At 35.6% G+C, this 14,319-nt stretch overlaps 1 protein-coding gene across 1 annotated transcript in view; it reads right to left on the reverse strand.

Moving 5' to 3' along the window:
- Nucleotides 1–14,319, reverse strand: part of RNF145 (ring finger protein 145) — a 105,588-nt gene that overhangs the window by 64,458 nt on the left and 26,811 nt on the right. The window contains exon 3 of the mRNA XM_007473959.3: nucleotides 8,715–8,823. Within this exon, the coding sequence (XP_007474021.1) occupies nucleotides 8,715–8,823 (109 nt within the window). The remainder of the gene's footprint in view (nucleotides 1–8,714; nucleotides 8,824–14,319) is intronic.

The raw sequence follows: 14,319 nt of genomic DNA on the forward strand, positions 1-14,319 counted from the left end.
ACATAAAAATGAACAAATTGTTGGAAAAGCTAGCATTATGTTTTATATGGTACCTTCTAAAAGGAACTATAATAAGAATACACATATTTATAAGTACCATATAGAACTTTCACAAAAAAAAACACATATTGTGGCACAAAAATACTGTAAACAAATATAAAAAGCAGAAATAGCAAATATGTTCCTTTAAAAACCATGACATAATAAAAACAGTAATCAGTATAGGTGTAATGAACATGAGACAAAGACACAAATGGAAACTTAATAATAAAATTCTAAGTAATGAGTGGGTCGAAGGAAAAATTATAGAACTAATAATTATGTGAAAGAAATTTATAATGATGAAACATATCAAAATCAACATACAGTTAAAGGGAAAAATCATGTCTTTACAAATAAACATTAATGAAATAGAAAAAAGGGAGGTTTGATGAACTAACTATATTCTTTTAAAAATTAAAATACCAATAAACAAATCATCCTAAAATGAGTATGAAACATTAATGATTAGACAATAAACTGGAAAAAAAAAGAATTGATAAATAAAACAAAAAAGCTAGTTCTTTGACAAAACTAATAAAATTGATAAACCTTTAGTGAAGCTGATTAAAAAGAAAGGGGCAGAAAGTAAAATCGACAAAATAGCAAGTTCTGACAAAGTGGAATCATAACAAAATAAGAAATAAAAATAATAATCAGACCAATTAGATACCTATATGCTAACAAAACTAACAAAACAAAATAATAAAGTACCTTTAAGAACATAAAATATCGGGGTGTATAGGTGGCTCAGTAGATAGAGTGAGGCCTAGAGATAAGAGGTCCTAGGTTCAAATCTAGCCTCATCCACTTCCTTTTTTGTTTGATCTGGCAAGTCATTTAACCTAAACTGCCTAGCCCTTATTGCCTTTGCTTCTGCCTTATTAATACTTACTATATATTCTAAAAAAGGCAATATAGAGTGTAGGTGAGAAAGGCAGAGGTGGATGGCAAGGAGAACCCTGATCCTAATGGATTCACAGAATTCTATCATATTTTCAAAGAACAATCTGTAAACATGCTATATTAATTATTCTCAGAAACTAAAAAAGAAACCATTCCACTAGAATTGTTTTTATGAATATAATTCTAATATCTAAGCAAGGGAAGAATAAAATAGGAAACAAAATCTATGAGTCAAGTGATTCAAAAATGTTAAAACAAAATCTTATAAAAGAGACTACAGAGGGGACAGCTAGGCAGCTCAGTGGATTGAGAGCTAGGCCTAGAGATGGGAGGTCCTAGGTTCAAATCTGGTCTCAGACACTTCCCAGCTATGTGACCCTGGACAAGTCACTTGACCCCCATTGCCTAGCCCTTACCACTCTTCTGCCTTGGAGCCAATACCCAGTATTGACTCCAAGACAGAAGGTAAGGTTTAAAAAAAAGAGAGAGAGACTACAGGTATTTATCCAAGAAATCATTCATTTTAATCAAGATGGATTTATATCAGGGATGCAAGGATAGTTCAACATTATATAATTAATAAATCCAATTAATCAAAATAAAAATAAATACTCAAATCCAAATAATTCTCTCTATAAAAGCAGGGAAAGACTTTGGGAAAGTATGACACTCATTTATGCTTAAAGAAAAAAATAAAAATTTTCAGAGGAACTTCTCAAAAACATTTTTAAAGTATCTAAAACTAAAAGCTGTGAAGACAGGATTAACTCTCCCGTAGCTGTTTTTAGATTTTAGCCACCAGGAATGTATGGGGCTGGGGTGACAGTCTGATTCACAGTCTATGTGCTAGTGAGTGGCAAATCAAAAACGACCAGCTGCCCACTGGGCAGTCCGAAGCAAAGTTAAAGCTGCAATTGGTCCATGTAAAAGTGGAAGTAAGGCACAGGAAGTGAACTGTCTTTAAAAATGGTAGGGGTCATCTGGGTGGCTCTGTGGATTGAGAGTCAGGCCTAAAGACAGGAGATCCTGGGTTCAAATCTGGCCTCAGACACTTCCTAGCTATGTGACCCTGAGCAAGTCACTTAACCCCCATTACTAGCCCTTACCACTCTTCTACCTTCAAACCAATACCCAGTATTGATTCTAAGACAGAAGGTAAGGGGTTTTTTTAATAAAAATAAATAAATAAATATTTTGATGGTGGTAACTTCCTGTGGCCAGTTTTTCTCCATTGAATTTGGCTTTGAATGGCCTCCGGCTTGGGACCCCTTACTACTCTTGGATCTTCTCTTAGGACTGCCACCTGGGTGAGTGAAAAAGGTTGACTCCCTTTCCTGGCTTTCTTTAGGTACTAGCCTCCAGAGAGGCCCCTCATGTTGGAGGAGGCCTTGTTTAATTTACCTCTGGGCCCCCATTTGCTGGGGCCTCTGAAGCCCTGCCTTGTTCGGACCTGGTTGGAGTAATTATCTACTCTCTACTCTCTCTTTCATTTCCCCTACTTTTACTCTTTCTATTTTATAAATAAACTACCTTAAAAAGTCATTCTGACTTGAGTAGTATATTTTCAGCAATTACATTTTTATATATTTAGTTCAACCATTTAATCTTAACCCTTACAAAGCAAGTATCATATGAAATGGGGAGAAACTAAACTTTTTCCAGAAAATACAGCAGTAAAGCTAGCCACTTTCACTACTATTATTTTATATAGTTCTGGAAGTGCCAGCAATAACCAGAAGACAAAAGAAAGAAATTAAAGGCATGAGAAATATTTGCTAATAGAGTGACTTACTTGGAAAAAATCTAAGGAAGCAGCAATGATATTAATCAGGATAATCAGAAGCTTCAAAGTTATGGGGTACAAAATAAACCCACAAGAATCAACTGCATTTCTATATAATAATAATCAAATCAAAGAGGCAATGATACAAAGAGAAATCTCATGCATAGATTCAATTACAAAGTGCTCCTTAAAGAAATAAATACCTAGAGAAACAGTGATTATGCCTGGGTCATACCAATATAATAAAAATGACACCACCACAGAAGTTCATTTATACTTTTAATGCTATACTTACCAAATTGCCAAAAGAATAATTGATAAAACTTGATTTTTTTAAAAATTCATTTGGAAAAATAAAAAATATAGACTATCAAAGGAAATAAGGAAAAGACATAGGCACAAAGGTAAAACAGTACTTACAGATCTCAAACTATTCTAAAAGATCAATCAACAAAATCGTCAACATTAGTTAAAAAATAGAGATGGGGGCGGCTGGGTAGCTCAGTGAATTGACCCAGGCCTAAAGAGAGGAGGTCCTGGGTTCAAATTTGGCCTCAGACACTTCCGAACTGTGTGACCCTGGGCAAGTCACTTAACCTCTGATGCCTAGCCCTTCCCACTCTTCTTCCTTGGAACCAATACACAGTATAGATTCTAAGATGGACAGCAAAGGTTTAAAGAGAAAGACAGGCAGACAGACAGGCAGGCAGAGACAGAGATAAAGAGAGACAGAGAGCGAGATAGGCCAATGCAAAACAGAGTAGACAAGAGGCAATCAGAAACAATGGAACTTAATAACCTGGGTGTTCAATAAACTTGAAACTATTTGATAAAATCTTCTGGAGAAAAAAGAAAGGAAGTTTTAGGTTTAGACCAACAAATTATACCATAATCCACAATACATTAGAAAAGGAAATATGTGGTTAGAGAAATGCAAATTAAAACAACTTTATGATATGACCTCATACTTATCAGATTGGCTAATAGGACCAAAAAGGAAAACAATAAAAGTTGATGGGGATATGGGAAAACTGGGACAGTAATATACTGCTGGAAGGGATATGAATTGATACAAGCATTTTGAAGAGCAAAATGGAATCGTGCCCAAAGGGCCATAAAACTATTCATACCCTTGGACCCAGCAATACCACTACTAGATCTGAATCCCATACACATCAAATATAAAGGGAAAGGACCCGCCTATACAAAAATATTTTAGCAGATTTTTTTGTAGTGGCAAAGAATTGGAAACTGAGAGAATGTCTATCACACTGGGGAATGGCTGAACAAGTTGTGGTATATGATTGGAATGGAAAACTATTGCACCATAAGAAATGATTAACCGATATGTTTAGAAAAACCTGGAGAGAAGTGAGCAGAATGAGAAGAACACTGTATACAGAAACAAAAATATTATATGATGCTGAATTCAAAGTATAAAATATTGTATTTTTCAGGGACCAAGTGTTCTATCTTTAATACTTTTATAGATACATTGCAATATTAATAATAAATATTGCATCTTATTTGAAGTGTATTTTCCCTTAAAATAAAAATAATCCTTTGCCACTTTCCAAAAAGAAAAGGAATTTTTTTTTAATTAGAATAGTAAATTACGAAGTAAAGCACTGAAACTTGTAAACCTCAAAATTCCTTAGACTTATAAATGTTGGAAATTTCACCATTGGGATATTTCATACTTGGAAAATTTCTTACTGATAGTCTATTGGAATGGGAACTCCATTGGCATGGGAGGTTCCTTCTCTTCCCTTCTTAAGATTACTTTAGGACAGAAACCCTTTGCTGAACAATGGAAAGGACTTTGACCTATGCTTGAGCATAGAACAGGAATTTCTTTGAGTCTTGATTGATTTTAGAATTGATACAATGGAGATACTCCACCCTATTCAGTCCTAATAAGATTGAGTAAGGGCTGCAGCCTAGATCAAAATTTAATTATTCCAATCTCTACCATACTCAAGTTAACAGGATTTAGAAAGGGCTGGAACAAAGGAGTAAAGATTTAATCATTTGAAAATATGACCTTCAACAGACATGTGCAAAAGCCAGAAACCTCTGGGCGGTCCTGGGTTAAGCGAGAGCCTCGATTGACAGGGAAATTGATGAAGAGTGATTGGTAGATGTGAGGACTGAGGGGAGGCAACTTGGATGGTGTCCTTAGAGAGAGGAGGGTCTGGAGACGAAGGAGAGAGGATTGAGTTTTTTGGTCGGTGTGGTTCCTGGGCTCTGAGGAAGCTTGCTCTGAAGGAAGCTGAAGGTGGGGGCCTCTGAGACTGTTTCTCCATTTTGGACACGTGAGTGAAAGGGACTGATCTCTTTTCTTTGCCCCAGCTATCTAAGGGCTTGGGCCTTTTGGCCCAGCCTAAACAGAAGGGGTATTTAAGCCCTATTCCCTTCTCTCCCCTTTCTCTCTCTATATATATCTCTAATTCCTTTCTTGCTCCTATTGTAATTAAACTCCAAAAAAGGCTGACGGCTGACTTGAGTTTTTCATTTAGGAATTACATAGCTGATTCCTTGGCGACCTTAAATTAATATATATCAGTCTTTTAAAGTGATTCCCTTGTAACAAACTTCAAATAAAAAATGATAGCCAGAAAATATTTATTTTCCTCTGGCATTACTTTGGCTTTTGGTTCCTCATCCCTCCAAAGCTCAAGTTCTGCCCTCTCTAGAAAAATATGAATAATACATTCCTACACGGAATAAATTGTTGTGGCTGTCATAATTTCACTCAACACTAAAATTCTATCTTTACTTGAAGGCTAAATGTCTGAAGGAAAAGTAGCATTTTTATTCCTAATGTGAATTTAAGACATTTCACTAATTCAATGAACCCAGGATCTTAAAGGGTTGATTCTTTAAACAGAGCACAAATTCTAAAAGGTTCTATAATAGTTTTCAAGTGCATTTCCAAAGACTTTTCAGAGGACTAATCTAGTTCTAAGTATGAAGAAGTTCTTGACCAATAAGCTGGCTACTAAGTGATGAATTCTCTAGCCACTAAAACCCATGAAACAATTTAGTATAAAAATAATCCTCAACTTGTAAAACAGAACATTTATCTTTATTGATAGGCAATTATTCCATATTCCAGTTAGTAATTTTTAATCATGTTTGATTCTTCATGATCCCAAATGGGTTTTTCAGGGCAAAAATACTATAGTAGTTTGCCATTTCTTTCTCCAACTCATTTTACCGATTAGGAAACTATGGCATACAAGATTAAGGGATTTCTCTGAGTTATCACCTCACACCTAGCAGATTGGCTAACATGATAGCAAAGGAAAGTAATGAATGCTGGAGGGGATGTGGCAAAGTTGGGACATTAATGCATTGCTGGTGGAGTTGTGAATTGATCCAACCATTCTGGAGGGCAATTTGGAACTATGTCCAAAGGACGATAAAAGACTGTCTGCCCTTTGATCCAGCCATAACACTGCTGGGTCTGTACCCCAAAGAGATAATAAGGAAAAAGACTTGTAGAAGGATATTCATAGCTGCACTCTTTGTGGTGGCAAAAAATTGGAAAATGAGAGGATGCCCTTCAATTGGGAAATGGCTGAACAAATTGTGGTATATGTTGGTGATGGAATACTATTGTGCTCAAAGAAATAATAAACTGGAGGAATTCCATGGGAACTGGAACAACCTCCAGGAATTGATGCAGAGTGAGAGGAGAACAATGTACACAGAGATTGATTCACTGTGGTACAATCGAATGTAATAGACTTCTCCATTAGTGGCAATGCAATGATCCTGAACAACTCAGAGGGATCTATGAGAACGAACACTATCCATGGAGGGATTTACGAGAAAGAACACTATCCACATTCAGAGGAAAAACTGTGGGAATAGAAACCCAGAAGAAAAACAACTGCTTGAATACATGGGTTGAGGGGGATATGGTTGGGGATGGAGACTCTAAATGAACATCCTAATGCAAACACCAACAGCATGGAAATAGGTTCTGATCAAGGACACATGTAATACCCAATGAAATTGCAAGTCGTCTGTGGGAAGGATGGGGTGAGGGGAGGGAGGGAAATAATATAATTCTTGTAACCAAAGAATAATGTTCTAAATTGACTAAATAAATTAATTTAAATTAAAGAAAATATTAAGGGATTTCCCAAGGTCACATAGCTAGTAAGTGCCTTAGTCCACATTTGAACTTCAGTCTTCCTTGACTACCAATGCTCTATCTACTGGTTAAAAGTAATAGATATTCTTCCTCCTTTATTTGTCAGTATTTTAAAGTATGATATTATAAACAAATTCCATTAAATTAAATTAAATTGATTCACCAGTGAATTCTATCAAACATTCAGAGAACAGTTAACCCCAATATTACACAAACTATTCGACATAATAAGCAAAGAGGGAGTCCTACCAAACTCCTTTTATGACACAAGCATGGTACTAATTCCAAAGCCAGGCAGGCCAAAAACAGAGAAAGAAAACTATAGGCCAATCTCCCTAATGAATATAGATGCAAAAATCTTAAATAGGATACTAGCAAAAAGACTCCAGCAAGTGATTAGAAGGGTCATCCACCATGATCAAGTAGGATTCATACCAGGGATGCAGGGCTGGTTCAACATTAGGAAAACTATCCACATAATTGACCACATCAACAAGCAAACCAACAAGAATCACATGATTATCTCAATAGATGCAGAAAAAGCCTTTGATAAAATACAACACCCATTCCTACTAAAAACACTAGAAAGCATAGGAATAGAAGGATCATTCCTAAAAATAATAAACAGTATATATCTAAAACCATCAGCTAATATCATCTGCAATGGGGATAAACTAAATCCATTCCCATTAAGATCAGGAGTGAAACAAGGATGCCCATTATCACCTCTATTATTTGACATTGTATTAGAAACACTAGCAGTAGCAATTAGAGAAGAAAAAGAAATTGAAGGCATCAAAATAGGCAAGGAGGAGACCAAATTATCACTCTTTGCAGATGACATGATGGTCTACTTAAAGAATCCTAGAGATTCAACCAAAAAGTTAATTGAAATAATCAACAACTTTAGCAAAGTTGCAGGATACAAAATAAACCCACATAAGTCATCAGCATTTCTATATAATTCCAACACAGCTCAGCAGCAAGAACTAGAAAGAGAAATCCCATTCAAAATTACCCAAGACAAAATAAAATACTTAGGAATTAAATTAAATTAAATTAAACATAAAACAATAGTATCATTATCAAGTGGAACTCATTAAGCAGTCATTCCAAATGGTCAATTTGGACAAAGACTGCTACAGCTTTCAAAGTGATTTCCAACAATACTATCTGTAGGACCATCAATACTAATTATGTTCCTATCACTCTATCCTGATTGATATGGAAAAATGGGAAAATAACAGTTCTCTAGTCTTTATAAGTAATTTGCCTAGGTAATGTCCTTTATCGAAAGAGGCAAAAAGTTCCCCTAACATTTCTAGAAGCACTAGCAGGGGACCTGTTTTATACAGATAAAATTATTCTACCTTATTTTATTAAGATGGTTTATAGGGTCATAAATCTAAAGCTAGAGCAGATGGATTTAGTCCATTCCACTCATTTTACAAATGCGGAAATTGACACCTAGAAAGGTTAAATGATCCACAGGAGGCCATAAAGGTTGCAAGTATCTGAGGTGATATTTGAATACTGGAACCCTGACTCCTCTGTTAGTGCTTTCTACTCATCACTGCCTCCTTATCAAGGTGGTAAGTAATGTTTTACTATAAAATTCTCCTCTCTTTCTTTCTCCCCTCTTTCCTTTCACCCACACTTTTTTTATATATTCCTCCACAAGTATTTATTTTTTCCAACAAACAAAATGTTGAATTCCAACACAAATGAAATCACAGGTCTGAAAGCCCACAAAGTATTTTATTTGTAAGAATAAACTTCAAAAATTCAAGCTATATATCAAAAATGGTAATGCATTCTTACCTGGAGATCTGATGGCCAGCATAAAGCAACAGTGCAGTAAGAAAGTATAGGTAAAGCTGAACCAGATGCTGTCTAGGTAAGGTAAGAAGCACAACACTTAAGATATAACCTGTAGGAGAAATAAAAATAAAAGCTCAAACAAAATACAATATTAATTCTCTAAGTTTAATTTAGCATTATTTTAGAGTAACTAAGTCATCTTAAAGTTTTAAAACCAAAATTGAATTTTCTTAAATCATTGCTGTTTCTCTCAGGAGGAAAAAATTATGTGGTCATTCTATCATAACCATATATCATTCCCCATTTGATTAATGATCAAATAACAGAAATAGCCATTTTCAAAGGAAGAAATATACACTAGCAACCATTTGAAAAAAAAAGTTCTAAATCTCTAAAAATTAGAAAAATGTAAAACAAAGCAACTTTATTAGTGCTTCTCACATCCATTAGGTTGGCAAAGGTGGCCAACAACAGAAAACAATAAATTTAAAGGAACTGAAGGAAACCAGGCAAATTAATGCTACTAGCAGAGCTGTCAATTGATCTAGTCATTTTGGAAAATCATTTAGAATTATGCTCCAAAAACTACTAAACTATACAAACCATTTGATCCAGCAATATCCTAGTATCAAAGAAAGAGAAAAAAGGGTCCATAAACACAAAATGTTAAACACCTTATATTTTAAACTTGAAAAAAATTATCACTAGAACTTTCAATCCCTGTTATCCGTAACCGCGAAAATGTGGTTTTCCCAAGACTGTGAATTGCCAAAACTGTAAAGGTTTTGGCCAAACTGTAAAGATAATCTTTAGTGTCTTGATTTATATTAACAAGTAGTCGCCATGGGAAAATTCCCAAATATGAAAATACCCAAGTCAGCTGGGCTTTATGGAGATTTTTAATTAATACAAATGAAGGAATTAAGGGAAGAGAGTGAGAGAGAGAAAGAGAAAATAGTAGAAAGGAGCCTTAAGGGAGTCAGTCTTTATCACTCACCACAAGATCATCCCAAACAAGCAGAAATCCTCAACTCCTGAACTGAGTTCAGAGACCCTCCTCTGAACTCCTGAGCTCCTCCAATTCAGCTTCCAAAATGAACTAAAAAACTAATTGAACTGAATTCTCCTTTTAAAGAAATTTTCTCTTGTGTCACACCTCCCCTAAATTTTCACATCTAACAATCAGATAGATGCTTTTTCCCAGGACTGCCCATTATCAGTTCTCACCACTCTTTAGTTCTCACCTTCTCTGGGTAGACTAAAACTTCACACCTCTTTTGTTAAGCTTGCCTTTGGTAAGTTGCTTGACCTTTTAGTGATTAATTTAACCTTTATAGGTACTTAGCACCCTTTTGTATTAGATCTAAAAATAGACCACCTAGCTTAGGGTTTTTGCTTCACTATAAGTATGAGTTGGGGACTTTTCATTGTTCAGTAAGGAGTTTACAACTTTATCTTCCCCTAAGGCTCTGTCTGAGCAGGGTGGAGTAATTTTAAAGTTCTCAATACATTCCTGACCAAGTACCTCCATTGTAGAAAAGTGGGGAATAGCTTAATCAAATCTTCTCAAGTAGAGTCTGAACAGTTTTAAGATTCACATATCATATTTCATCTCTGCCCTTTGTAGCTAACCTATGAAAATGATGAGATTTGGCAACTGAGTGGCTATGTGGGGTGACTGGGAGTAAAGAATCATCAAGAATAACATTGAGGTAACAAACAACCTGGGTGGCTAAAAGGATAATTTGGCCTTCACAGAAATGGAGAAGTTTGAAGGAGCATTTTAAGAGAAAGATTTAAAGGAGTTTTGTTTTAGCTATGTTGTGTTTGAGATGCCTTTGGGATATCCCATTTAACATTCGAATTGATAGTCATTAAGTGTCTGAGGTTATATTTGAACTCAAGCCTTCCTGACATTTTGTATACATTTGGTTTTATTCACTTTATATTTATGCTGTATGTATATTTTATATGTACTTGTTTTCTCCCCATTAGAATGTGAGCTGCTTTTAAGTACTTTTACTCCATGTACTTGTGTAAGTACATAATAGACAGAGTCTGTGATTAATTAATCAAAAACATTTATTAAGTGTTTACTATGTTCAAGTTGCATACATGTATCTCCAACCCCAACTTCACCTACAATCTAGGTCCATATCCCCATCTGCTTGCTGGATATTTCTACTCAGATATCATATTTAGTATGTCAAAATAGAACTCATCTCCTTCCAACTATCTCTTGTGAATTTTAAAACTATTCCACCCTAATCAGACCATTCTTTAGAAGATTTGATTTAACTATTTCCTGATCAGTAACAATGGAGATACTTGGAATAACAGAATCAGGTCTTGGAAACTCTATATTTCTCCTCCCTTCTTAGTTTAACAAGATTTGGAAGGTCTGCATCAAACTCAAGATTTAATTATCTGAGGAAATGGCCTTCAACAGACATGTATAGAAAAAAGGACAGACCCCTGGGCTGTCCTAAGTCAAGCTAAGCCATCATTAGTACAGATGAGACACAGGAAAGTGATGTAAAATTGTCTATATAAGGCACATCACTTCCCCTCTCCTCCTCTTTTCCCGGAGAGACGACTCTGGTTGGAAGCGTGCTAAGCATTCTGACATCTTGGTGTGGTGGCAGCTATTGTCTGGGTTTGGTGGTGAGTTTTGCCCTGGAGCTGATTTGAGGTTCGAGCACCTTGGCTTAGCCCTTTCCCTTTTGGAGTTCAAGCCTGATTCCTTCCTCCTTCATACTCCAAAACCTTATCTCCTAATCTCCCCACTCCTTACGGGGGGGGACCTACTCCTTTCCTTCTTCCTTCTCCTTAATCTCCTCCACCATCAATTAATTCAACATAAAATTTCCAGCTGACTTGGGTGTTCATTAGGATTTTATAAAATCCTTGGCGACCAAAAAAATATTATTACATTCAGTCTCAGCCATAATCTTAACCCTTACACTCTCCCATCTAATTTTACTATCAAGAGTAACACCATGATTCTCCTAGTCAAGTGGGCTAACAAACTTGATACATTTAAATAAGCCAAACTATGTTTATTCCTAAAGTGCACTGATATCTAGCTTCATTATTTGGGATGACACTGGCAACTTGAAATACAGGAAAACAATCATAGCTTTATTACTTGGGATGACACTGGCAACTTGAAATACAGGAAAACAATCAGATACATCTGATCAAGAATTTAGCATCCTTTAAAAAAAAAACAGTTCTTTCCCTTAGTCAACAAGCTGCTCTAATATGGAGATAACAAAGGACTGAGACATTCCACCAATCACCTTGAAGACATGATAAAGAAATTCTAGCATAAACTGGGTATGCCAAAGGGCAGCCTCAATTCCTTGGCATACTGTAAACCCCTAATAAATGCTTTTCCATTCATTCTCATGGGACCATCTCTACAATCTCTTCTTCCTCCTGCAAATAATTACATATCTCTGGCAACTGAGGCCTGATTATAAACTTCTCCCTCAAGCAATAAAAATCCAGTGACATACTTTACCTAGAATCCTACCTTCCCCTAATGCACAATCCAACACTCAAGTAAAGTCTAAAATTTTTCTTATGTGAATTAATAAAGGACTTTTATAACTTATGACCTTTCTGAAAGTCTCCCAAAACTATGAGAGAAGGATAACATGATCAGACTCATAATTTAAGCATATTATTTAACAGCTAGCATTAGAATGGAGAGGCAGATATTGTAGGATTTGGCAACCAACAAGATATAAGGGATAAAGCTGTGTATGTAGACAGTGAAGGACTTTAAATTCCAAACAGAAGAATTTTACAGTTGATCCTGGAATCACCAGTTTGCTAAATAAAGGATGACATAGTTCGATGAATACTTTGGCAGTGGAATGGAAGAGACAGGAGTGGAGAGACTTGAGGCAGGGGAGAGACTTGAGGCAGGGAAACTAACCTAAAGTCTATTACAATAGTTCATTTTTGAGGTAATAAGGGTATACCCCAGGATGGTGGCAGAGTGAGTGATGAGAAGGGATATATACAGATATTACAGAGATGTGGAAATACAAACAAGATTGACAACTGAACAGACAGACGAAAGCTAGAAGAAACATTAAGAGAATAGATACTGTAAGATTTGGCAACCAATAAGATACAAGGGGTGAAGAATATGTAGAACAGTTTCACATGATAGTGATATCTAAGATTTGGTGATTCACATAGGGGCTACATTACATTACCAAAGGCCTTTAGAAAGCATTGTTCTAAGGATTATGATGTCCTGTGCACAAAAGAATATAAAGAACATAAGGGACCTTTTCATCACTACTACTAAATGAAAGTGGGGCATCAGAAGAAAAAGGAAGATTTGGGAAATCAAAAAGTATTAGAAATCATAATATAAACTAGGAATTTAGACAGGATTCTGTCCAAAAAGGAGAAATTTGTCGCTGAAGTGACAGAAAATTTGGGGGCGAGTACAATGTCTATCAGTTAAAAAGCTATAATATCTGTGAAGAATATAATAGATGACTAAAAACCATCACCCCCCAAAAAACTGAAATAACAAAGAATTTGAGAAAAGCAAATAATCAGTAAAATAGTACAATATAAAACAAATCTCACATCAGTCTTTACAATCTCATTAATGGGGATAAACCAAAAGGATACAAAATAAATACCATTTGCTATAATGATGAAAGTATCTTAGACACACTCAAAATTCACATAAATACAACTAAAAATAATCATTGCAGAAATAAAAGATCAAGTAATTGGAGAGACATTCCATGATTATGCTTTAGTTGTGTTACTATAATAAAAGTAAACAGAAAACCTCTGACAAAGGTCTAATTACTCAAATTTATAAAGAGCTAAATCAATTGTACAAAAAATCAAGCCATTCTCCAATTGATACATGAGCAAGGGACATGAACAGGCAGTTCTCAGTCAAAGAAATCAAAACCATTAATAAGCACATGAAAAAGTGTTTTAAATCTCTTATAATCAGAGAGATGCAAATCCAAACAACTCTGAGGTATCACCTCACACCTAGCAGATTGGCTAACATGACAGCAAAGGAAAGTAATGAATGCTGGAGGGGATGTGGCAAAGTTGGGACATTAATGCATTGCTGGTGGAGTTGTGAATTGATCCAATCATTCTGGAGGGCAATTTGGAACTATGCCCAAAGGACGATAAAAGACTGTCTGCCCTTTGATCCAGCCATAACACTGCTGGGTTTGTACCCTAAAGAGATAAAAAGTAAAAAGACTTGTACAAGAATATTCATGGCTGCGCTCTTTGTGGTGGCAAAAAACTGGAAAATGAGGGGATGCCCTTCAATTGGGGAATGGCTGAACAAATTGTGGTATATGTTGGTGATGGAATACTATTGTGCTCAAAGGAATAATAAAGTAGAGGAATTCCATGGAGACTGGAACAATCTCCAGGAAGTGATGCAGAGCAAAAAGAGCAAAGCCAGGAGAACATTGTACACAGAGACTGATATGCTGTGGTACAATCAAATGTAATGGACTTTTCCATTAGTGTCAATGCAATGTCCCTGAACAATCTGCAGGGATCAAGGAGAAAAAAACACTACCCTCAAGCA

Source organism: Monodelphis domestica, chromosome 1 (assembly GCF_027887165.1).
Source record: "Monodelphis domestica isolate mMonDom1 chromosome 1, mMonDom1.pri, whole genome shotgun sequence".
NCBI lineage: Eukaryota > Metazoa > Chordata > Mammalia > Didelphimorphia > Didelphidae > Monodelphis > Monodelphis domestica.